Source organism: Monodelphis domestica, chromosome 2 (genome assembly GCF_027887165.1).
Source record: "Monodelphis domestica isolate mMonDom1 chromosome 2, mMonDom1.pri, whole genome shotgun sequence".
NCBI lineage: Eukaryota > Metazoa > Chordata > Mammalia > Didelphimorphia > Didelphidae > Monodelphis > Monodelphis domestica.
This window is the reverse complement of record NC_077228.1, coordinates 46,471,556-46,498,301: the sequence shown is the minus strand read 5'-3', so window position 1 is coordinate 46,498,301 and position 26,746 is coordinate 46,471,556. Positions and strand designations below refer to the sequence as shown.

At 35.6% G+C, this 26,746-nt stretch overlaps 1 protein-coding gene across 2 annotated transcripts in view; it reads left to right on the top strand.

Annotated features, from left to right (window-relative positions):
* The window catches only part of SPATA1 (spermatogenesis associated 1), an 82,184-nt gene that overhangs the window by 15,702 nt on the left and 39,736 nt on the right, over window positions 1-26,746 (top strand). Inside the window, exons 4-7 of one of the 2 annotated variants that reach the window (XM_007480605.3) lie at window positions 8,562-8,679; window positions 17,253-17,306; window positions 17,389-17,626; window positions 22,298-22,507. In XM_007480605.3, the coding sequence (XP_007480667.1) occupies window positions 8,562-8,679; window positions 17,253-17,306; window positions 17,389-17,626; window positions 22,298-22,507 (620 nt within the window). The remainder of the gene's footprint in view (window positions 1-8,561; window positions 8,680-17,252; window positions 17,307-17,388; window positions 17,627-22,297; window positions 22,508-26,746) is intronic. The other variant, XM_007480608.3, reaches the window with a different exon arrangement.

The window sequence follows — 26,746 nt, the reverse complement described above, 5'->3', positions numbered from 1 at the left end:
TTAAGTTGGATCCATGGTTCCTAAAGATAACAGAAATTAAGGAATGGATAGGTTATTCATGCTTCGAAATCCAGTCTACTCCAGTAATCATTTATTAAGTGCCTACTATATGCCAGGCACTATGCTAAGCTTTGGGGATACAATTAATAAAAGGAAAGACAGAATCCTCTTAACGAACTTAAAACCTATTGGAAAAAGGCAACACATAAAAGGAGGCAGGAAAGGTATGGGTAGATACCAGAGGGTATCATATTCTAGGAAGTTGAAACTAGGTAGAACAGCAGATGCAAAGCATAATGGGAAATCATAAGAGCATCTAGAAGAATAGGGATAGATGAATTATAGTTAGCTAGATGTGCTTTTTGTGTCTACATCCTCAGATAAGGTAAAAAAGGAACTAATTAACAAAATTGGTATGCTATTCCTTTTTCTAGAAGGGCTACCTGGGCTATGGGATAAAGGATTATTGGATGAATTCTTTAGCCATCATTGGGACTTGCAGATTGTAGATGGTCCCTAAACACAGTATTCTAGTGTACAGCTTTCTTAATTGACCAAATGTTATTGTGACTGAAACTCAAGTTCTTGGCAAACTTTGTTTTATAGCAACCAATAGAATAGAGAATGAATTGGGAAGTTATAGGTAAAAGAGCATGGAGCTTAATTTGTGTGATGGTAACAGGATTGGGGCTGGGAGCCTTCATCTTTCTTGAGAGTTGAAACAGAGACTTGAAGTAGACAACCCACTACATAAAGATGCCTATGATGTCTGGCAGAAGTCATTATGTATTTGTTGTCTGCTTTTGTTGCCTCCTGAATGGTCTATAAATCAATCTAGGCAACTTCCAATTTCCCCAGGTAGTTTTTTGCCATATGGACATTTGTGTATACAATGCTAACTTGGTAAAAAAAATGAGGTGAAAATGATAGTTTTTGAAAAGGGGAACTTTGGGGGAAAGGGACAGAATGTAACTACCAAGGATTTCTGATTTCTCATCCTGGCATGGATGTGATTTTAGGCCCTTTAAGCCTTATCTGTAAAGTACAAGTCCTGACAGATTCTACCTCAATGAAAAGACATTGACTGGGCAGGGTGGGTAGCAATAACAACTAGAAAGATCAAAAAGGCCTTATGTAACTGGTTACACCTGAAAAGAGCTCAATATTTCAACAGATATGAGGAGGAAGAAACATAGGGGAGCCACTGGCATGGAAGTGGGTGATTTAATACCCTTTGCAAGGAATAACAAATAGGCTAGTTTAGTTATAGTGTGGAATATATGCTGCTGGAATAATGTGAGACAAATCTGTTAAGATACATTTTAAATGTCAAAAAGAGGAGTTTTATACTTTATTCTAGAAGTAATAGGGAGCAATTGAAGCTTCTTCCCCAGGAAAGTGATGAGGTTGTGCCTGTGCTTTAGGGAGATTATTATAGCAATTATGTTAGCATCTCTTTGAGAAAGAAATGACAGGCAATTGGGAGACTATTATAATGATCCATCTGAGAGGTTATAAGGCCCTGAAATAGGGTGATGGTCATATGAATGGAGAGAAGGGAATAGTCATAAGCAATTTTGTGAAGAAAAAGTCAACAAGACTTGGTAGCTAGTTACTTTGGGAAATTAAATGGGTAGTAAGAGAGTGAAAAGTCAAGGATGACTTGGAGTTTGTGAATGTGAGTAACTTAATAATGCAATGCCCCTGACAGGAATAGAGAAGTTAGCTGGAGAGTTATATTTAGCAGAAAGATAATGAGTTCCACTTTCTGTGTTGAGTTTGAGATAGCCTAAGGGATGAGTATAGGGAAATGATCAATAGGCAGTTGGTGATGCAAGTTTAGAGAGTTGTAAGAGCTGCATGTGTATAAGATATGGGCATCACATACAGAGGGATAATAATTGAACTCCCAGGATCTGATGATATGGATCATTGAGATCATGTAAAGAGAGAAGATAATAGAGCCCAGGACATTAATTCTAGGGTACACCTATCTTTAGGGGGCAGAACATAGATGATGGTCTAGCAAAAGACATTGAAAAGGAACACTTAGGCAGGTAGAAGAAGAACCCAGATTGTAGTTTTATGAAAACTCAGGGAGGAAAGAGTGTGTAGAAGCAGAGGGTGAGCAAGATTAACAGGCTACAGAGAGGTATGAAGATAAGCTTACCTCAAAGATGTGGTGGGTTTGGTTCAGACCACCACAATCCACAATAAAGCAAGTCACATGAATTTTTTGGCTTCCCAATGCATATGAAAATCATGTTTATACTATAATGTAGTCTATTAAGTACAATTGTATTATGTTTTAAAAAAGTATGTACATTAATTTAAAAAATAACTTCATTGCCCAAAATTGTTAACATCACCTGAGCCTTCAGTGAATCTTATTGGCAGAGGGTCTTGTCTCAATGTTGACAGCTACTGACTGATAAGGGTAGTGGTTGCAAAAGGTTGGAGTTGTTATGGCAGTTTTAAAAAATAAGTCATTTAAAAAATGAAATTTGCTACATTGATTGACCCTTCCTTTCACTTGAACACTTAGAGGCCATTGTAAGGTTATTAATTGGCCTAATTTCAATATTTTTGGGTCTCAGGGAATAGGGAAGCCTAAGGAGAGGGAAAGAGATGGGGAACTGCTGGTGGGTGGTGCTGTCAGAATGCACACAACATTTATTAATTAAGTTTGACATTTACTATAGGTGTGGTTCATGGTACCCCAAAACAATTACACTAGTAACATCAAAGATTACTAATCAAAGATCCCCATAACAGATAGGATAATAATGAAAAAAAGGTTGAAGTATTTTAAGAATTACCAAAAGTTGACACAGACATAATGTGAGCACATGCTATTAGAAAAATGGCACTGATAGATTTGCTTGATACAGGGTTCCACAAACCTTCAATTTGTAAAACAAACCAGCCAACCACAATATTTATGAAGTGCAATAAAGCAAAGTGCAATAAAATGAAGTATTTTGTATTGATAAAACTTACTATATTTAGTGATTAGTTGTGATGACTCAGAAAATTCTTGTTTCCAAAGTTCTTGGCATAGTCAAATGATTCAACATCAGAAATGGATACAGTTTTTATTATTGGAAATGGCACTAAGAAGATCACAACTCCTGGACCCTAGGTATCACTGGACCTTTCCATCTGACTTTTAGCTGAAACCTGTATGTACTGTCTTCCCCTATTAGGATAATAACTCCTTGAGAGAAGGAACTTTCTGTTTTTATTATGAGTGCTTAGCATAGTACTTTGCATATGCTCTTCATTCATTCATAATAAGGGACAATGGAACTCCCAGTAGAAGAGGTGGATGGGTAGATGAAACTCTTCTACACTTCTTTGTCCAGGAACAACGTTGGAGGAAAAGTGGGAAGTTGAGCTTGGTTTCCTGACAACTCCAGGCAACATGGGGATTATGCAAAGCCAATTCCTGGATCCTGAAGATTATTGTGAATAAGGGGAAGCTGTTGATCATGGAATGTCATAGTTGAAACAGAATTCAGAGCCCATCTATCTCAAGTCAACAATTCTTCCTATTAGCATACTTAAAAAAGTGGTCATTTAACTTTTCTTTGAAAAACAGGTCCATTACTTCCTTTGTTCCATAGGTTTAATTTTTGGGAAATTTTTCCTTAAATTGAGCTGATCTGCCTCTGCAATAATTACTGCTTATTTATATATGTGGAGCTAAGCATACAAGTCTAATCCCAACTCCTTTGACAGCCTTTAGTTAGAATACAACAATCATATCATACCCATGTCTTCTATTCACTAAGCTTAACTTTCCTAGTAACTTCAGTTCATTTTCATATGACATGATTTTCCTTATCTCTCATAACAACACAATATTCTAGAGGTAGTCTGACTAGATCAGAGTATAAGTCTATCATATCCGTAGGCCTAGCAAGCAGGCCAGTCTTGATCACATTAACTCAAGATCATTAGCTTTTTTAATTGTCACACTTTTGATTCATAGTGAACTTTATATAATCTGCAATTTGATAAACATGCTCCCTTTTTTAGCCTCTACTCGTCACTGATAAAAATGGTTAAAAGCACATGGTCAGTAAACATCCCCAGGAGTAGTGCACATGCATAAGATCTACTTTCAACTCAACATCAAACCATTACTGTTAACTGAGTCCAACTGTTCAGTCAACCCACAGCTCAAATCTTTTCCACAATTATATTATGAGATAATTATCAAAAGTTCTACACCATGCCTTCTCCTCCTGGTTCTTGAGTTTCTTCACATGAATATTCATTCTTAATACATAATGCTATCAATCTCCACATCTTATTTTTATTTCTTTTGAATAAGGTATTCCCATCCAGAGCTACATTGAGGCCATGGGTCTCATTTTATTCATTAGCTTTGCCTAGCTTTTTATAGGCATATCCTGCATCCCATATCCCATTTGTTTAAAAAATTCTTACCTTCCATCTTGGAATCAATACTGTGTATTGTTTCCAAGGCAAAACAGCAGCAAGGCCTAGGCAATGGGGGTTAAGTGACTTGCCCAGAGTCAAACAACCAGGAAGTGTCTGAGGCTGGATTTTAATCTAGGATCTCCTGCCTGTAGGCCTGACTCTCAATCCACTGAGGCACCCAGCTGCCCCGAAGCCAATGTCATTTTGTAACATCATTAATAAATTGTTAGTAAGGCCCAACCTAAAGTGTGTTCTCCATTATAATGTCCTTAGGAGCTCATCTCAACCTTAGTGCCATTCAAGACTGTTCCTCTATTGGTATTACCATGATAAAATACTAAGCACTGCATAGAATGAATGAACTAATCAATGGTTTCCTGTTAAAAGCAGTAGCTCTAATTAGTGTAGAGGAGCTTCAAATAAACAATTCATACTATATACATATATAAATATATTCACATATATGTGTGTGTGTCACTTTGCAAGTATTATCCACATTGGATAGAAACAGGTAAGAGATTGTCTTTGTAGCACATGAGAAACAAGAAACAGTTTCCTTCTTCCACATATTGCTGTTTGGCAGAGGTGGTGCCCTGGGGAGAAAGAGCACACCTCCTTTCCCAACCATCTCTACCCTCACAATATATGTACAGTTTTGGTGAAATTTATCTCCTCATGAAAACCCATACATCTTTTTTTATGCTTATATATATATTTTAATTTAAATTTTATTTTAAAAAATATTTTTCCATTTTACATGACTCATTTTCTTTCCCTCCCCTTCCCAGAACTGATAAGCAGTTCCACTGGGTTGTACAAATGTTTGATACTTATTATTCATTTTTACCTAGAACTGAAACCCCAAATCATATACCCATATAAACAATAAGTGATAAATTTTCCTTTTGCGTTTCTACTCCCATAGTTCTTTCAATGCAGATTACATTCTTTCTCATTCCTTAAAGAATGTCCTGGATTATTGTATTGCTACTAGTAGTAAAGTTCATTACATTGGATAGCTGCACAATGTTTCACTTTCAATGTACAATGTTCTCTTGGTTCTGCTCATTTCACTCTGTATCAGTTGTTGGAGGTCTTTCCAGTTCACATGGAATTCTTTCCATTCCTTTCAGCACAATAGTATTCCATCACCATCAGATACCACAATTTATTCAGGGAAGGTTTTGAGCTACCTCCTTAGGCAGATAGGAAAAGAAAAGGGGTTATAAGGAGAGAAATGGACAAAATCAAAGAGAAACTGACTTAAATAAAATCAAGGAACTTGGGATAAGAAATGAATGATCAGGCAAAGATAAGGAATATGAGACGAGACTTGCACAATGTAGTAAAAGGAAAGCACCAATTACAGAGAAAAGACATTGACTTTAAAAAAGTGGAAAATTCATACAAAAAAACACAACTAGAAAAGAAATGATTGCTTCAGATGTTTACTATATCTTGAATAATACATGCTGGAATTTTCCCAGCAATTAAAGTCAAACTCTGGCTCATAGTTTACAGATTACATACTCTCTTCTGAACATTGAAAGTGTTTGCCCCTTTCTGGTCCAGTGGTACCTTCCCTGTTCGCCAAGAACTTTTAGATATCCCTGACTGTGGCTTAGCAATTATATCAGTGGGAACCTGCACAGATGGCATTTCCTTTGACCAGGTGATTGCTTTTCAGTAAAGGAAGTGAGGTGCTCTTCCACCTTATTTTGACTATCTCTTTATTTTGATTATCAACATTCTGTTGGTCATTTTGGATTTATCCTTCCCAGATCAAAGCTGTTCATCCTGGCAGACAAACAAAAGTAAAATAAAAAATTAATGGTTCCCTTTGTCTCTTATTATTGCTTTGTCCACCTCAAAGCAGTAGCCTTGTACCTTTCTTCAAGCTTCCATTTTTTTTCTGAAATACAACTTATTTTTAAAGCTTTTTTTGTCCTTAACTAAGCAAATTTAGAACATCAGTACTTCTGACACTGTTCTGTAACAGTATTACATCATGTTTCTGCATTGAACTTCTTTTATCGATCCTTGTTTTATTCTGGAAATATATTTTAAAAATCTGAGTTGATTTGGTGAGTTCCCATTGAATCAATGTACTCTTCAGACAATTCCCCCTTTTCTTCAGAATTTGGTTTATCCTATATAATACTGACTTTCCTTATAGAATTTTTGTCCTTAGGATTTATTCTTTCTCTGAAATGTTTGAAATAGGATCTTTCAAGATCTAGAACCTTTTTTTTACTCTCCTTTTTTTCTGTCAAAATTTTGGAGAGAGTGGTCACCTCCCCCAATGTTCCCTTCCTTTTTACTCTTTGTTAAAGAGAATCAGATTTACAATAGAATTTTCTTTCATTGGTCCTCCCATCTTTAAGATATGTCAAGAAATTCTGAACTATTTTTTTTTCCTTTTGGCAAAAAGAGCAACTCAGCTGATAAAAAAAGTAAATGTAGTTTCTCATCACTACTCTATCATTCCTCTTTTCCATATTTGTGATCGATTTCCCAAACTCTTTATGTCTTTTTTCTGTCCAGGGGATCTGCAGTAGATGCTAATGAAAAAAATTCCATTTTTCTCTCTATTGACATTCACCCAAATGTTTTCGACCAGTGCTTTCTCCAGATTCCCAGACTAATAAATACCCCATAATGATTATTTTTGCACAGCTACCCCCAGGGCAAATTAAAAGCATAATATTCTAGCTCATTTATTCTAACTTGCTTTGACATAGATGAATATTGTGTTTTTAATGTCTTCTTTCCATAAATAAATTTCCGTTGGGCTCTAAGTAGGTATGGAATTTTGTTAAGCTTGTGGAGCTTCTCAGACCAAGTCACCCTTTCTCAAGACTGTTTCTTCATATGAAAAATGAAGAGATTGGACTCTATGGCCTCAAAGGACTTTATAGATTTAAATTTATATTCCTAATTATAATTATGAGTTCACATTTATAAAGAGTTTTAAGGTTTACCAAGTTCTTTACATTAATTTTCTGATTTAACTTTTACACAATCCTATGAGGTATATGTTATTAATATCCTTGTTTTATAGATGAGAAAAATGAAACAAGAGAAATTAAATGATTTATTCACAGCCTTATGGATAAGTGTCTGAGGCAAGACTTGAACCCAGATTTTCCCAACTTCCAGATCCACTGGGAGCATCCATTAGGCTCCATTGCCTCATTCAGTTACCTAAGTCTAGAGATTCACTTACTTGTAGTTACAGGATTCTCTTTGCAGCCTGTGTTTAGATTGTTGTTGTTGTGTTTTTATTTTTGGTAAATACTATAAATTGGATAAAGGAAATATTCTCTTCTGTTTCTAAAAGTCATTTTCTGAAGATCTCTTCAGTAGAACACAGATAGAGTAAAATAGAAGTTTAAAAAATTATCACAATAATCACATGAGGTTGGGGGCTGAATTTTGTGGATATTTACCTTAGCCCTCTGTTTCATGTTAGCTGGAAGTAATTGTATTAAAGGCAATGTGTAAATTCTAATTGTTATAAGAAGACTACTGTAAGTTTGAATATCATTCCAGAAGGCAAATGATCTTCATAGATAGATCCACAGCATATTCTAAATTTGGATCAAACAGAGAATAAAATTAGACTTCAAGGAAATAGAGGTCTAATAGAAATAGAGGTGATGAGACAAGATTGTTATAATCCATAAAAATGAACAAAGACTTGAGAATGAGAACTTCACCTTAATGACAGATGGCACAAGCTGATGACATTTGCCTAATGACATTTTGAAGGTAATATCAAGATGCCAGGTCCCAAGAGCTTTCATTTTAGTACTCTTGGTTGTTAGTAGAATGCCAGCATCCTGAGGAAAGAACAGAGCTATTGCACCCACGCCAGAATTGTAAATTCTTGGAATGTGAACTTCTTGATTATTGTATTAGAGCTACATTTATTTCACCAAGTCAATAGCACTCTTAAAAATAGATAACATAAAGGTTAGTGTATTAAGCTAAACTTATTTGAGTGAATCAGTAATTCTAAAGCCTCAATAATTTGACAAAAATGAATCCCTCATTAATTTATTAGTTACAATTTTTAAAAACAGATGAAGTAATGAGTAATGCAATTTCAGGGTGTCACCTCATCTTACTTTGCAAGCCCTGAGAGAGCAGCTGGGTGAGTTCCTTGGTGAAGAGGCTGTTGCAGAAAAATTCTTGTTTTTGAAATGCATAGGGAACAATTTAGCTGTGGTAAGTTATTTCCCAGTGTTTTTATTCTTTCACTTTAAAAACCTCTATATTTTAGAAAACCACATACTCTAATTTCTTCTCTACACAACTTCTTATTCTACAACTGAAATTGTCCTTGACGTACAACTAGAACTATAGAGATAATTTATGAATTTTGAAATATCACTAAGAAATTATATGAATAAAAAAAATTTTATTGTTGCCACTTTCACCATTGGTAGGGAACAAGCATGGTGTGTGTGTGTGTGTGTGTGTGTGTGTGTGTGTGTGTGTGTGTGTGTGTGTGAGAATTTCCTTAGGAAAAAAAGATGAATTTAAAATAGACTCTAAGGATGATTTTTCTGAGTAGAGATTATGATTTTTCAAAGTTTGTGAAGGTCAGGTATTTTAGCTATAGAAAGAAATGTCGTTTCTGTCCAAGCCACACCTCGCTGAATGGGGTCTGAATATAGCATAGAATCGAATTTTTAGGGTTTTTTTTTTTGTCTAGAAATAGGAACATAAGATATTTGGCTGGAAATATGTAATCTGACTCTCTCAGTTTGCAGGTCAAGACACTCAGGCCCAGAGAGGTTAAATTTGCCCTTCTAGTCTCAGATAGAGGTAAATAACTTAAGCTGGGTATTCTGATATCTCCAATGCTCTTCCTTTCTGTTGGAGCATTGTAGTAAGGAGTTGAGGGACAAAGGTTAGAAACAGAACATCATAGATTCATTGAATTTTGAGATTTAGAGCTGGAAAGAACCTTAGATGTCACCTAATTCAGTGCCTTTCATTTTATAGATGAGGAAACTAAAATCATTAAATTATTTACTATAGTTTACATAGGATTTGAACCAAGGTCTCTTTAGTCCCTTCATTTTATAGATTAATAAATTCAAGGCTAAAGAGCAAATTACTTGATCATGTTTTTATAGGTAGTGAATAGTAGATCCTGTATTTAAACCATCTTTCAATTCCAAGTAATTTGCTCCTTCCCTTTCCCCATAACTCCCATTGCCAATAACACTGCCAGTAGAAAAAAAGATTCAGATAGGCTAACGGGAAACAGCCTTCCATTTTATATTGTTTTGGATAGGATTAAAAGAAAAGAAAATCCATTTAAGGAGAAACAGGACAAAGCAATTTAATGGATTACCAGATTCCTTAGGCTTCCATCCTTGACTTTTTATAGAGCTGAGCCTCTCCTCTATGATTAGGGTCCATTTAACTTTTTGTTGGAAGTCTTTTTTTTTTAATCCTTACATTACCTCTTAGAATCCATGCTTATATTGGTCCCAAGGCAGAAAAGCAGCAAGGGTTCAATTGGGGGTTAAATTACTTATCCAGAGTTACAGAGCTAGGAAATGTCTAAGGTGAAATTTGAACCCAGGACTCCCTATCTCTAGGCCTGGCTCTTAATCTACTGAGTCACCTAGCTGCCCCATTCTTGTTAGTAGTATTTGGGAAATTGGAAGGACTTTCTTGCTTTTGAGTAGTTGTAGTAGATGGAATGCTGGCATCCCTAGAATTTTGAATTAAACATTTTTTCTTAATAATGTTTTATTTTTTCCTACTTATATATAATCAAATTTTAGTATACCTTTTTCAAAACCTTGAGATTTAAATTTTCTCTCCCTTTCCTTCCCCCTCCCTGAGATGGCAAGCAATTTGATCTAGGTTATATATGTGTGATCATACAATGCCCATTTCCATTTTGGTCATGGTAAAAGACGACTCATATAAACAAAAGCTTAAAAAAAAACTCCATACCTAATAATAATAATAATAATAATAATGAAAACTAGAATGCTTCAGTTTGCATTTAGACTCCCTCAGTTCTTTCTCTTAAAGTGGGTAGCATTTTTCATCATAAGTGCATTAGAATTGTCTTGGATCATTGTATTTCTGAGAATAGCAAGTCCTTCACAGGTGATCATTATATAATATTGTCACTGTGTTCAGTGTTCTGTTGTTTCTGCTTACTTTACTTTGTATTAGTTCATATAGGTCTTTCCAGGTGTTTCTGAAATCATCCAGTTTATCATTTCTTTTTTGTTTGTTTGTTTAAAACCCTTACCTTCCATCTTGGAGTCAACAAAGTGTATTGGCTTCAAGGCAGAAGAGCAGTAAGGGCTAAGCAATGGGGTCAAGTGACTTGCCTTGGGTCACACAGCTGGGAAGTGTCTGAGGTCAAATTTGAACCTAGGACCTCCAGTCTCTAGGCGTGGCTCTCAATCCACTGAGCTACCTCCTTGTCATTCTTATAGTTCAATAATATTCCATTACAATCATATACCACAACTTGTACAGCCATACCCCAATTGATGGACATTCCCTCACTTCTCTTTCCTATCAAAAAAAAGAGATGCTATGAATACTTTTGAACAATTTGGTCCTTTTTTATTTTGAAAAATATCTGGAATATAGATTTCATAGTTGTATATACTATATCAAAAGATATGCCTAGTTTTATAGCCTTTTGGGCATCGTTGTAAATTTTTTCAGAATGGTTAGATCAATTCACAGCTCTTCACCCACAATGTATTAGTGTCCCAATTTTCCCACATTTTCTCTAAAGTTTATCATTTTCCTTTACTGTCATATTGCCCAATCTGATAGATCTATCTATCTGAGGTGGTACCTCAGAGTGATTTTAATTTGCACTTCCCTAATCAATAGTTATTTAAAACACTTTTCATATGACTATAGATAGCTTTGACTTTTTCATCTGAAAACTACCTGTCCATATTATTTGACCATTTATCAACTGGGGAGTTAACTTGTATTCTTTTTTTTCCTGTAGCACTTTTTAAAAAGTCAAAGATATTTTATTTTCCTAATTACATATAATGACAATTTTCAATATGTTTCCTAAAATTATAAGAGCCCGCCTCTCCTGATTTGGAGGTAGTAAACAATTTTGATCTGGGCCATATATGTATTATCATGCAAAACACACTTCCATATTGGCCATTGTTGTAAGAGCACACTTACAAAACCAACCCCACCAAATAAAACAAATACACTGAAGTGAAAGATAATATGCTTTGATCTTCATTCATCTGACTCCAGCAATTCTTTCTCTGGAAGTGGATAACATTCTTTGTCATAAATCCTTCAAAACTGTCCTGGATGATTGTATTGCTAAGAGTAGCTAAGTCTATCACAGCTGATCATTGGACAGTATTGCTGTTACTGTGTACACTGTTCTCCTTGTTCTGCTTATTTCCATCTGTATATGTTCATGTAGATCTTTCTTGCTTTTTCTGAAGTCATTCTGCTTGTCATTTGTTTTAGCACAATAGTATTACATTACAAACATATATCATAATTTGTTCAGCCATTCCCCAATTGATGGACATCCCCTCAATTTCAAATTCTTTTCTACCACAAAAAGAACAGTGACTTGTATTCTTATAAATTTGACTTAGTTTTCTATATAATTGAGAAATGAGGCTTTTATCAGAGAAACTTGCCATAAAAACTTTTTTCTCAGCTTTCTTCTAACCTTTTTTTTTTAACCCTTACCTTCTGTCTTTGGATCAATACTATCAAGGCAGAACAGTAAGGGATAGGCAATTAGGGTTAAGTGACTTGGTCAAAGTCAGCATAGCTAGCTAGGAAGTGTCTGAGTTCAGATTTGAACCCAGAACCTCTTGTCTTAGACCTAGCTCTCTATCCACTGAGCCCCTTTGATTTCTTTCTAATTAGTTTTGTTTGTACAAACCCTTTTAAATTTAATATAATCAGAATTATAATCTTATATCTTATAATGTTCTCTCTTTTGTTTGACCATACATTCTTCCCTTATTCATAGATCTGACAGGTAAATTATTTCATGCCCCATTAATTTGCTTATGGTGTCTCTATGTCTGACCCATTTTGACCTTATATTGGTATAGGATATGAGATATTGGTCTATACTTAGTTTATGCCACACTGCTTTTGAGTTTTCCTAGCTGTTTTTTGACAGATAATTAGTTCTTATTCCAAAAGCTTGGATCTTTGGGTTTCTCAAATACTAGATTACTATGGTCATTTACTATGGTGATTGTGTACCTAATCTATTCCATCGATCCACATTTCTATTGCATAGCCAGTACTAAATTATTTGATCATTACTAATTTATAGTATGATTTGAGATCTGGTATGGCTAGACAACCTTCTTTCCCATTTTTTTTTTACATTAAATGCATTGCTACTTTTGACATTTTGTTCTTCCTGATGAATTTTGTTATTACTTTTTCTAACTCCATTAAATACTTTTTTGGTAGTTTGATTGGTATGGGAATCAAACATTTCTGTTAAATTTCTGCCCCTTGCTAGGAATGTTCTCCCTCCCTACTTCTCTCTCTAAAATTCTTCAATGCTCAGTTCAAATACCACCTTCTTCTACATAACGTCTATCCTGATCCTCCCGGTTGCTAATACTTCCCCACTTCCTTTAATTATCTTATATTTACTGTGTATATTTTATATACACACACATATATGCAGTGCATCTGCTGAGCTCTCCCATTTCCCCTTGAAGCTCTTTCCAAATCACTGAATTGTAGCTTCTAAGGCTAATGAAGATGTTTTACTAAGCTAATCAAGACAACCATTTGTGAGCTACCTTGAGCACCTCTTGGACACATTACCCTTTTTCCATGTTTCTGAGGTAAGGAAAACTACTTCGCTTATGTCAACTTTTCCAAGGTTTTTCTCACTTCCTTCTTACAAAGGGGAAGGAATCTGAGCAAAAAAGCCATTTTCTATATCTGTAGGGAGAAAGACTTCTACATGTAGTAGAAGAACCTGGAGCTAACCCATATTATGTCCGAAAAATACCTCTTTCATCCTTTTTCTTTCTCCTCTGTTATTGTGTTATCTATTCGCTTTCATATAAAAGAAATTAGACACTAACCTTTGATACATAATTAATTCCAGTGACACAAATGAAGATGGTGAAACTGATTTGTTCAGGCATGTCCGAATCTTCATGACTCCATTTGGGGTTTTCTTGGCAAAGTTCTTGGAGTTATTTGCTATTTCCTTCTCCAATTCATTTTACAGAGAGGAAACCAAAGTAAACAAGGTTAAGGGACTTTCCCAGGGTTGAACAACTAATACATGTTTGAGGCTGGATTTAAACTCCGGTCTTCCTGACTACAGGCCCTGTTCTCTATCCACTTTGCCACCTCATTGCCTATGAGAAACTGATTAGTCTGGGAAAAGTAGAAGACACTAGTGAGAGGCATATGTAAGGATAAGAAGAATGATTTCTCCATTCAGATATCACAGACATTTCCTGTTACATTGGAAATATTTGTTGGTCATCGCAAAGATGATTTATAGGAGAGTATAGAAAAAGATTTCTAACCTGAAGTGAATAAAAATCTCCCAAAGTAGAGAAGATAATCCCTTAATACAGATAAAGGCCAGTCTAGGGAAAAGGGCAATAAGTAGTTGCCTTTTGTATATACCACATAAATTCCTCTTTGGATTCCTTTATTGATATTCACAGTGTTGCTCCTTTACAGTAGCTCAGTGGTTGGTGAAGGAGTGTTCTATCCCTCCTTTTAAAAAAATCTCTGCTTCAACAATTCCTTAAATGTATATCCCTATATTATATGAAGGCTGCCTCTCAGAGAGTTTGATTATTCTCCCAAATTGAGTAAAACCTTAAACTTCCATACATTTAGGAGAGAGACTCTAATCCATATTAAATGTTTGTGGGGTGTTTGAGCAAAATAGTGTAAAGGAGGCAGTTTCTTAACTTTACTATCAAGCAGAGCCAGGTGTATCTATGCATAGGAGTATAAATACCTTTTCTATCTATATTCTCCCTCCTTTGGAAGACAATCCTGAAGGGGAATTGATCAGTTGGTGTAGTTAGGGAGTGTCTTTCCTCAACTCAGAGGCAATAGCAGCTACAGTTCAGAGGTTTGCCATTATAGTCTTTGAAGTGAAGAACCAGGTGGGTACATGACAGGGCTGATGTCCCTCATCTTCCCACACATAACAGAAGGAGACTCTTCTTCCAGTACCTTTTTCCCAGAATTCTCGGAATGGGGGCTTACAGTCCTTGAGTTCCATAATGTCAGAGCCAATGTAGTCTGGGCCAGTATCTCTCATATCCATAGTGATTCTGATTCAAGATTATGTGGAAATTCAACATAGATCCCTCATAAACCCAAAGCACACTTTTCTAAAAATATAATACTTTATCAGTGGGAAGATAGACACATTTAGAATTCACAGAAGGACATACATGTTAGGTACATACATGGACAAAGCATGTTACATCTTGGTACTTCCAGGCTACCTAGGTCTTCTTGTGATATTCTCATAGTAAGGTATCCCTACTGGGTGAGTTGCTTCACTAGGCACCTTGGGTCTTTTCCTGGTTCAGATGCTTTCTATTGATGCTTGGTCATGGTCTTGACCATCTCCAGCTTTGGGCTTAGTAGAAAACTTGTCTTAGGGTACTACTGTGCCTTGTGAATAGAGGACAGGGCAAGTGGTGGATAAATAGAGTTTAAGCCTAAAATCAATAGAATCTTCTCTGGTTCTCCTTTCTCTTAGTCTCACCTCTGAGTCTTTATAGCTCCGAAGCAGCTAAGGTGCTACTTTTTCTCTTATGCCCAGGTGCCAGGTTTTTTCCCCTAATCCCAACTAGTACACTTGACTGCAGTTGGTCTCATAGATATATACTTCTGCTACAAGACACTGTTGTAAGTGAGGAGAGCAACAGGAGAGAGAAATCTCTTCATTGTCTTTTAAGTGCCAAGGAAAGTAGAAGAGTAAACTTAAGAGCTGCACTTTTCCTCCATTGCTTGCTCATGTCTCGATTGACTCTGAGAGACTCCAGCAGATTGTCCCCTTCTATATAAACTGCAAGGGAAATGGCTGGTCTTCCCAGACAATCAATCACTAGAATTCCCTTGTGTTCCATTAGTTGCTTCCACGCATTAGCTGACACACTATAATTCAGTAAGGTTGATTGAGGAACTTTTTTACACTTTCTTATAGAATTGTTTAGGTGGTTCCTTTACATGTTTTTGTTAAATTGTTTAGACAAATTCTTTACTTCCCTTTTTTCAGTTTATGTGTGGTTTCTCCTTATAATACCCAGCATTACCCTCCAACTCATGGGGTGGTTCTTTCATTGGACTGCTACCATGTGTTCAAGATACTCTGTGAGTGTACAAATCCCTACTGAAATGTTTGGCTTAAAAAAAACAAACAAACAAAAAAACAAACAAAAAAAGCCTCTTACTTTCTGGCTTAGAATCAGTACCATGCATTGGTTCCAAGGCAGAAGAGCAGTAAGGGCTAGTCATTGTGGGTTAGGTGACTTGCCCAGGATCACATAACAAGGAAGTGGCTGAAGCCAGATGTGAATCCAGGACCCCCCATCTCTAGGCCTGGCTCTCAATCCACAGAGTCATACAGCTACACCCTATGTTTCACTTTAATAATCAACCAGAGAACATAAGGAGTCCCTTCTCTACAATGAAAGGACCCTAGTACAAGTCCTCAATGCCTCTTACCTGGAATATTGCAGGAGCTGCCTAATTGGTCACTGTAACACCCTAGTAGGTCTTCCCACCTCAAGTCACTCTCTGCTTCAATTCCTTTTCCATACAACTGCTTATTATGTCACTACCTCCTCATTAAAAAAACTCCATTTTCAAAAAACTTCCTCCTTTTGCGTCAAAGTCCTCTGCATATACAGTTTTTGCCTGGCCTCTCCATGGTCTAGTCCAATTGGACTACTTACTATTCCTGTCCCACAATGCTCCATCTCCTGTCTCTGTCTTTGCATGGATTGTCCCTCAAGCCTGGAATACTTCACCTTTCTTCAGCCTCTTAGAGTCCCTGGCTTCCTTAAAGACTGTTCAAATGTCACCTTTTGCAGAAAGCCTATCACATACTTAGATTTCTTTCTTTGAAACTATGCTTTTGTTAGAATGAATCCATACAACAAATGCCTGACATATTGTAGGCACTTAAATGCCTGTTGAGAAGATGAATGAAGTTTCCAATGCATAATTCTAGAGTTATTTTTATTCAAATGTGTAAAGGAATGGTAATTATGTATACCTGTACTCAACTGTTTCATACGTATTCACACAAGATTTTGGTTGAGAGAAACAAAAAATAAAGAAAAAGTTATTAAAATAATCATTGTTCAAATCTTTACCCGGGAATGATAAACAAGTTAGTGAATTCTCTAATTTTATATACTAAACCGCTTCTTTACTGTATCATTTGACCAACTGAATCTATTCCCTTAGTCTCTCCCCTCTATTAGAATTCTCTTTTATTTTTAGTGGTTGAGCTCTACTCAAATATGTGAGAACTCACATATGCAGAATTGAAAGATGTATGAATTCCATTATATTTAATGCACTAAGATAATAGAAATAAACTTATATTCTACAATGTGTGAAGAGAGAAAGAGGGAATGCAAACTGCCTTCCATCTAGTCTTGTTTTCAGCTTTAAAATTCAGCTTAGTTCTTTATATACTCTGAAAAGTTCAAGTTAAATAAATGAGAAAGCTTATGAAAGCCTTGGTTGATTTTTCATGTTTATATTTTTAGGTGAAGACAAAGCAAGAAAAAGAACTAAAGCTTAAGTCATTTGCTCCACCATATGTATGTAACATACTTTGAAATTTTTATTTATGTAAAAAAAAATTTAAGTATTCTCTGTTAAACTATTTCCTATATGTTTTAGGCTCTTCAACCAGAATTATATTTGCTTCCCATAGTGGACCACTTAGGAAATATTTATTCATCATCATCATCCTCTGCTATGGGAGATACACAGCAGAATAATACTGATGTTTTTGAGAATGATAAAACTACTCAGAAACCAGATAGTTGTGCAGCATCTTCAAACAAGGAACATGAAAAAGATCCAAGCCCTATAGAAAATACTGATAAAGTTCCTCCCCTCAAGAATCAGGAAGAAGGTAAGTTCAACCACCATGGGGGGGTGGGGAGTTTATTATAACTTGTTGGGGCTACAGACCCAAAGGCAAACCTACGGCTCAGAAAAAACTTGTCATGTTGACAGAAAGATACAATTAAGTTTGGAACATCTTAGATTGTTTTCATAAATGCTCCAGGTAGATAAGAAAAAAAGCAAATTTAAGGCACTATAGCCAAGAATTATTAAAATAACTCAGGAATTATACGGACACACTATTTTTGGTTTCAAACACTAACATAACCTCAGGTTTTTTGTTTGTTTTTTTAGGAAGACTGTTAAAGGAGATTGACTTTCAGAATTTTTATAAATGAAAAGGGAAGATGTACCCACACTTCTTACCTCTTGTTACATATCTGAATTTGGGAATTTTATGGGCTATTATTTTTCAACAAGAATTGTAGCATAAAATCTTAAACGTGGTCAAGGATCAGAGTTCATGTCCAAAAGCAGGTCCAGCTCCAATTAAAGGGAAAAAAACACAATGTTATATTGCTCCAGGAAAATTCATATTTTAAAGTAGATGCTTCTGATCCTAATGAACTGAATGATCAATGTGGAACTTCAGATGTGACTACTTGTTGAGGGAAATATTTTTGTGAGGGGATATTTCCAAATGATAATCTTTCCTTACGCTGATTTTGTAAGAAGATGTAGTATTGTTGTTATTCTTGGAATTAGTTTGGCAAAGTCATGGTTTTAATCCATCTCCATTTTAACTGAGAATTATTTCCTATTCTTTCCTATAATCATAGAATCTTAGAATTAGAAGGGAAAGTTTCTTTATTTGGTCTCTGGAGGTGAGGAGGGAGGGCATTCAGGCAGGGAGGACAGCTGGGGAAAAGTCAGACATCTCTTATGCACCCCTTTCTCCCCACTGATACTGCCCCTCTCCCTGGGTCAGGCCATCATCTCCTCACTCTTGGATTATTGGAATAGCTTGGTCTGCCTGCTTAACTTCTCTATCCTCTTCATCTCTCTTCTACTTAGCTGTCAGACTGATCTGCAGGGAAGTGCATTTTCAATAAAAGTCAGGGGCTCCTTGTTATTTCTAAGATCAAATATGAAATCCAATGGCGGTTAAAGCTCTTCTTGGCCCTTTTCTACCTCTCCAGCTTCTTACCCTGCTACCCTTCATGCACTCTGATCCAGTGACTCTTCTCACCTTGCAGTTTTTTTGCACACAATACTCATTTCCATACTGTGGACTTTTTTAGTGGCTTGTCTCCCATGTCTGAAACTGTCTCCTCATTGCTGACTCTTTAACTTCTTTCAGATCTCCTCTTATGTCCCACCCTCTGCAAGAAGTCTCTCCTGGTTTGTTAGTACTTTCCCTCCAGGACTATCCCAAATTATCCTGTCTATATCTAGTTTGTACATAGCTGTTTGCATATTGTCTTCCCCATTAGATGGAATTCCTTGAGATTGGGGATTGTTTTTACCTTTTTGTTACTTAAAACTTTTCACAAGCTGGCTCCTTTTATACCTACCTATCCATTATTCTTAAAGTTTATTTTCCCTTCACAAACTCTAAGATCTAGCTGTACTGGTCTACTTGATGTTCTTATATGACATTCCATCTTTTGATAACTTGCTTTTTCATTGACTGTTTTCTGAAATGCCTGAAATGTTCTCCTAACTTTCCTTCAATTTCTGGTTTCTTTAGTTCCTTCAAGTCAGCTCAGATCTCACCTACTAGAGACATTTCTCTTGACCTCCTCCTATCCTCCCCATTCCTCTGAGATGATCTTCCATTTACACTATTTATATCTTGCTAGCTATTTGTATGCTGTTTTCCTCATTAAACTGTAACCTCCTTAAAGGAGCATGGAATCCCCAGTTCTAAGCACCAGACCTGGCCTATAGTATGTACTTAATAAATGCCTTTTGATTGACTATCCCTTTTAGTTTGGGATCTATTTAATAAGTATCCCATCTATGCATTCATCTAAGTCATTAATAAAAATATTACAAAATAGGGCCAAGGATAGAAACCATGCATTATGATGGACTTTTCCCTCTAGGTTGACATCATTTTACTCTTTGAATCTTTCAACTGGTTCAAACCAACTCAGTTTTCTTTATCTATCTATCATCTTTTCATCTTGTTTATAATATAATCTATATTATGCATAATGTATAATATAATAATATTTATAGATATCATCTATCATCTTTTCATCTTGTTTATAAATTGAGAAATTGTCAACTGCTTTGCTGAAGTATATGGATACCACTTCATTTACTGCTTTCCCAGTAATGAAGTTCAGTTATTCTTTAAAAAAAGGAAATTAGGTGAGTCTGATATTACTCATCTTTAATAACCTGATGATTTTTAGTAATGACATCTATTTCTAAGCAGTTACAAACTATTAATCCTTACCTTACATCTTAGAATCAATACAGTGTATTGGTTCCAAGGCAGAAGAGTGGTAAGAGTTGGATAAGGGGGTTAAGTGACTTGCCTAGAGTCATACACAAGAAAATGTCTGAGGCCAGATTTGAACCCAGCACTTCCTGTCTCTAGGCCTATCTCTCAATCCATTGAACTACCTAGCTGCCTCCCACATTATTCAATAATCTGTTCTAGAATTATGCCAGTTACTGAAATTAAACTCATCAGTCTATATGTGTTAAAGTATTTATCTTTCCCTTTTTGAAAATGAATGCTTTTGTTTATATCCATTCCTGTGCCATCTCTCCCTTTCTCCATGTTATTTAAAAAATCATGTAAAATTATTTTAAAGTATCTTAGAGTGTAGAACAACTGTGCCAGGTAACTTGAACTCATTGAGGTGAAGATATGTGTGACTTTTTATGAACTACTTACTAATCTTGGGTTTTAGTTTTTAGTTCCCTTGTTAAACCATTTTTCTTATTCTCAATTTACAGATCATTTTCCATAGTAGAGAAAACAGACTTAAGAATTAAATAGTTTCTTTTCTTTCTATAGTTATATTCTTCCTTTCACCTCAAGAAAATGTTCTATACCATCAAAGTAGCTAGATGAACTATTTTTAAAAATTTAATATTTATCATAAACTTAAGCTCAGACTTGGCTTTATTTAGCTTTCCTGATACTATTTCTTATAGGCTCTTGCTACCTTGAAAAATTAATTCTTGGTTATTTTCCCTCATTTCTGTCCCCTGTGCATATTCTTTTAAATCTGCTCCTAATATAATGATAATACAAATAAAATGAGCTCCTAATACAATCAAATTAGTGTCAGTAACTACTTTCTCTTTGGTTCATAGAAGTTATTTGAAACTTTGCCCCCAGAATTTTGTTCCTAAGTAGTTCCCTCTTGAACTAAACTTCTCTTTTATAGTCTCAGGCTACAAAATACTACCTATTCCAACTCCAAACTCTGAATTCTGCTTTCCTGTGTTCTATGGAACATTATAAGCTATGCCAGGTAGTTTCCTCCGTATATATTAGGATGAAATGTAATGACTGCTTCCCAAGATTCCTATCAATTACACTTTGAAATTCCTCCTTAGTAGTTAAAATCAAGTTCTTTGTTATTGTCATCATAGTTCTACTGTGATGAGGTTCTAATCTTTCTCCTTCCTACATTGGGGGACGTATTCTAATGATGCTTAAGTCATGTGCCACCACTTACAAGAATCTTGATTTCTTTAGTTCCCATTCCATTGCTTTCAACTTATTTTATATATAGTTTGTATTTAATTAACTGTATAGAGAAATCTCTCTCTATTTTTCTGTATTCATAGCATTCCTCCCCCTCTCTCATTTTTCTCCATATCAATGTAGAGAATAAGCTCTTTGATGTCAAGTACTATTTCTTTTTTTCTTATTGTATGCTTAGAGATTGACAGTTTCTGGAACATAGAAGGTGATAAATAAGTTAATGATTGTTGAATTGAATCCAATTAGATAAATTCTCTTATCTCCCTCAATGAATTGTATCTTTATTAAACATATATTTGGAACTTAATATATGCCGAATTGTATAAATCTTGACTGTTCACACCTTTTCTAAATGAAATAAAGAAAAAAGTACTGGAGACTACTCATTCCTTTTCTAGATATCCTAGAATTCCTGCCATTCCTGTCATCCTTTTTGTTAGCAAGCTATTGGGCTTGTTTTTCCTGTTGGTTTTTTGTGACTTGGGAGGAGTGATTCCTGTTGTGAAGGGAATTACCAAATCCTTCAGAAAGGTCATGAGCTAAAAAGTTAAAAACAATAAAAAACCAAATACTTTTCATTTTAAAAATCTGTGACTTCTACAATCTTGTGAATGTGTGATGGAAAAATAAATGAACTTCTAAATTCTCTAATTTATTTTACGTGATCTCGATCTATTATTTTTCCTTCCTTCCTCCTTATCTTCCATCCCTACTCATTTTCTTTTTAACAAAAGACACTAAATGTTTTACGTTATTTTTTATTTAACAGGTTAAAGAGAAGGATATATCTATATTTTTTATGTGAACTTCTGCTTTTGTTACATTTTGTTGCTTAGTATTTTGACTTCCTAGTCAGTAAGGGCAAGGTTTCATTAGATTCACTAAAGGAATAAAGTATAAGATAAATAATATTCATTCACTACATATTTTAAACTATTCTAATATCCCTAAAACATGTTGAGTTAAACTTTGTCATTTTAATTAAATTATTTCTTCTGTTAGGTCAAAAGAATAATGAAGAAGAACCTGTTGGGTCCCATGATGATTTAAGTCTTGCAAATATAGAAACTGGAAACAGTTCAGCCATTTCAAAAGTCTGTATAAAAATGAATCCCGATAAAATTTGGGAAGAATGTGATAGTGTTGTTACTTGGAATAAGGTCAAAGATCAGGCTCAAAGACACAGTGCTCACATTTTGCTCAGAAGAAAAGGTATAATTTAATTCACTTTTTCAGTCTAGCACAGTAAAAGTGAGGAGAAATAGAAAAGAATTGTAGAATTTCAGATTGAGAGGAGACCTCAGATACCATCTAGTCCAAACTTCATCTAAGCAGTTAAACTCAGTTAAGTTCTTAAACATGATTGTTAAGCAATTCTCTGGCCTTGACTTAAAGATCCCCAGTAATGGTGAGCTCACTATCTTTCAAGGCCCCTAACTTTACTTTGGGGCATATAGTTAATAGGAATGATTTCCTTATATTGCCTTGAAACTTGTCTTTTACTAGTTTCCAGTATCATTCTAGTTCTACCATCTGTGACCAAAGAAGACTAGTCTAACTTCTAAGTAATTGCTTATTTATATAATTGAAGCTTCCTCTATTCCAAATCCTCTCATTTCCAGCCTAAATATCTCAGGTTTCTTCAATTAATTCTCTTATGACAAGGGTTCCAGCTCCCCTCAGTATCATCTTGGTCATCTTTGAAAGCACTCTGTGATTGTCTTTGCTAAACAGTGCTATCTAGAATGCAATACAATATTTAAAATGTGTTCTAACAAGGACCAAGTGCAATGGAACTATAATAATCGCTCATGGGGAATATTATGTATCTCTCAGTGAAACTTCAGACTACATTATGTTTTTTGCCTATTTTATTACATTGTTGATTCACTGACTTTCCATTACAACCCATAAACTTTTTGTGAATTGTAATCTAGCTATATCCCTCCCATTCTCTCCTTATACAGTTAGATTTTTGTGTCCTAGTAGAGAACTTTTACATTTTCCACTATTAAATGTTATTTTGTTTTATTTATTTAGCCCATTATTCTAGCCTGGTAAAGTCTTTTTGAATCTCAATTCTGCCAAGCACCTTAGATTTTTGCCTTGCAAAAGTTTCAAAGTTTTCAGGGAAGGAATTAAGAGGACTCCATGATTTACAGTTTTACTATGGAATTGAACCCTTCAAGAATGAAAATTTAAAGATGCAAATAAACAGTTATGATAAGGAACCAAAGACGGAATTTTCTAAAGAAGCTCATGTTAATGAATAGGGAACTCATTGACCAATTTACATTAAGAATAGACATGTAGGGAAATAGGAGGTGAGGAGACTCAAACACCCTAATTTTCCCAGGTTTCAACTTACAAATTTCCCATGACCTCCTCTTCTATCCTACCTCCACTATCCTCTGAGATGTTTGTATCCTCAATCTTGTCATCACCCACAAATGTGCCATTTCTGTGATCATGAATTTTAAAGTTCCTTTATCTCAACAATCTGCTATCTTTCTACCTCTTTCTCAGCCTTAAAATCCCCAAACTATTTTCATTCTCCCTATGATTCCTCATCTCCCCACCCCTAAATTCTTGACCAGGCCATCACCCCTGCACTGGTTATTCTTTTCCCTCTCTTGATCCCATAGTAAACCAGTTAAGCTTCAGAAGAAGCTTCTTCTGTCCCTTTCTTTTGAGCCCTGTGTCCACTTATCAAAAACCTAGCCCTACCAAGTATCACCCCTTGATTACTCCCACCATCTGCAGCTTCGGCTCCTATTTTAATGGTACTAAAGAAAACTGGAGAAATTCATGAAACTTTGCGGATTAGATTCAAATCCATTGCCAACTAGATCCACATACTGACATTTATGTCACAATATTGGCTGAGCCCTCACTGCAGCAAAGTAGTCATTTTACAGTTCCTTTACTGCCTCACTGTCTCACCAAGGAGGATCTTCCAAACCTTTTTCATCCCTCCTCAGAGCTTCCATATTTCTCTAAAAAAAATTGGAGCTATATGCTGTGAGCTCCCTTTTCTCCCCTCTTTATCTAACATCTCTAGGAGGCCTTTTGCCCCCTTTCTCTTCCTTTACTTCTGTTTTTCACGAAGAGGTGGTCTTTCTTTCCAAGTCTAACTGCTCTACACACCCAAGTGATCTCATTCTAATTTTTTATACTTGTCTGCAGCAGAATGTCTCATCTCTTTTCTCTCACTTGGTTTCAATCTTTCCCTGTCTACAGGCTGCTTCCCTGCTGCCTACAAACATGTATCTCCATATCTCCATTATCCTCAAAAAGCCCTCTCTTGATCCATTCTTCCCTGTTAGCTCTTATCCTGAATCTCTTCTACCTTTTCTGATCAAACTCCTAGAGAAAGTTGTCTATAATTGGTGCCTTCCTTCTTAACTCTCTACAGTTTGGCTTTTGACCTCACTACTCACCTTAAAATGCCATTTAACTTTTTTTTAAAACCCTTACTTTCCATATTGGAATCCAAGGTAGGAGAATGGTAAGGGCTAGGCAATGAGGGTTAAGTGACTTGCCTAGGGTCACACAGCTAGGAAGTATTTGAGGTCAGATTTGAACCTAGGACCTTCTGACTGCTAGGCCTGGTTCTCAATCCACTGAGCTACCCAGCTTCCCCCCTCCCTCCCCCTGTCTAATTCTTGATCACCAAATTTCATGGCCTTTTCTCAATCCTCATCTTTCTTGACCTCTTGTTGATACTGTTGATCATTCTCTTCTCCTTGATATTCTCTTCTTTATAAGTTTTCAATATATTGCTTTCCTCTGGTTCTTCTACCTGTCTGACCATTCCTCCTCGGTTTCTTGCTAAATCATCATTCATATTCTATCCATTAAGCCATGGGTGTTTCTCAAAACTACCCTGGACTCTCTTATCTTTTCCTTCAAAACAATTTCACTTGATGGTTTTATCAGGTCTTATGTTTGTAATTATCATCTTTTTATACAAATTATTCTCATTTTAAAATTTTTCAGCCCTAACCTCTCTCCTGCCCTTTAATCTCACATTTCTAATTGTCCAATATTTTAAACTGGATATTTCAGAGACATCTTAAATTCAAAATTCCAAAACTGAATCCATTATCTCCCCCTCAGATCAACACCTCAACCTTTTACCTAACTTTCCTATTATTGTAGAGGGTACCAATAAATCAGTAAATATGTATTAAGCTCCTAATATGTGCCAGGCACTGCAGATGCAAGAAGAGGTAAAAGAAAGACCCCTTTAAGAAGCTTACAATCTAATGAGGGACAACATACAAGTATTCATATACATATATATATATATATATTACATATATATATATGCACAAAAGTGAACTATATACAGAATAAATAAGATACAACAGGTTGAAAGTACTAGAATCAAGAGGAGTTGGGGAACACTTTCATTAATGAAGGGATTTTAGTTGGCACTTAAGGAAACCAGGGAGGTCATTAGGTAGAGCAGAGGAGGGAGCATGTTCCAGCTATGAGGAACAGCCAGAGAACATGCCAAGAGATGGAATGTCTCATTCATGGAACAGCCATGAGCCCAGTATTACTACTTCAAATAGAATATTTTGGAGAGGAAGATGTCAGAAGATTGGAAAAGTAAAAGGGAGCTAGATTACAAAGAGCTTTGAAAGCTGAACAAAGCATTTTTAATTTGATCTGAAACAGAGAGCCAGATGAGCTTATTGCATGGTGGGGGAGGTTGACATGATTGGGCTTTAGGAAAAATACTTTAGGGGCTTCATGAATAATGGACTGGAGTAAGGAAAGGCTTAAGGCAGGCAAACCAACCAGCAGGCTATTGCAGTAATCAAAGGGTGAGATGAAGACAACCCACACTAGGGTGGTGGCAGCCACTAGGGAGGAAAGAAGGGACACATTAGTGAGATGTTGCAAAGGTGAAAACAGAAAACTTTGTAACACCAGATTGGATGGATGTGGGGGTAACTTTAATATGTATATTGCATATTATAATTTTTCTAACATAGTTCCAAATAACTTTTAATCTCTGGAGGCTGACCTACACCTATTCATTTTGAATGGCAAGGGATTTTTGTTGGTTCTATTGCTGAGAGTAAATCTTGGGTTTCCCAAATTTTTGCTGTAAATATTTTGGTATCGATGGAATCTCTCTATTTTCTCACTGGCCTTCTTAGGTGTCTCTGATTCAGGGTTTATGGACATCTGAGTTACTTTCTTTGCATAAATAAAAATAGCTTTTTAGATTATTGGGCCAATTTGGAGCTCCACCAATAAGTAATATACACCAAATAACCTCAGTACTGACTATTCCCATCTTTTGTCATGTTTGACAATTTCCTGGGTATAAGGTAAACTCTGAGAGTCATTTTTATTTGCATTTCTCTTATTATTAATGATTTAGAGTATTCTTACATATAGTAATTAATAGCTTGCCAATCTTCTTTGAAAAAT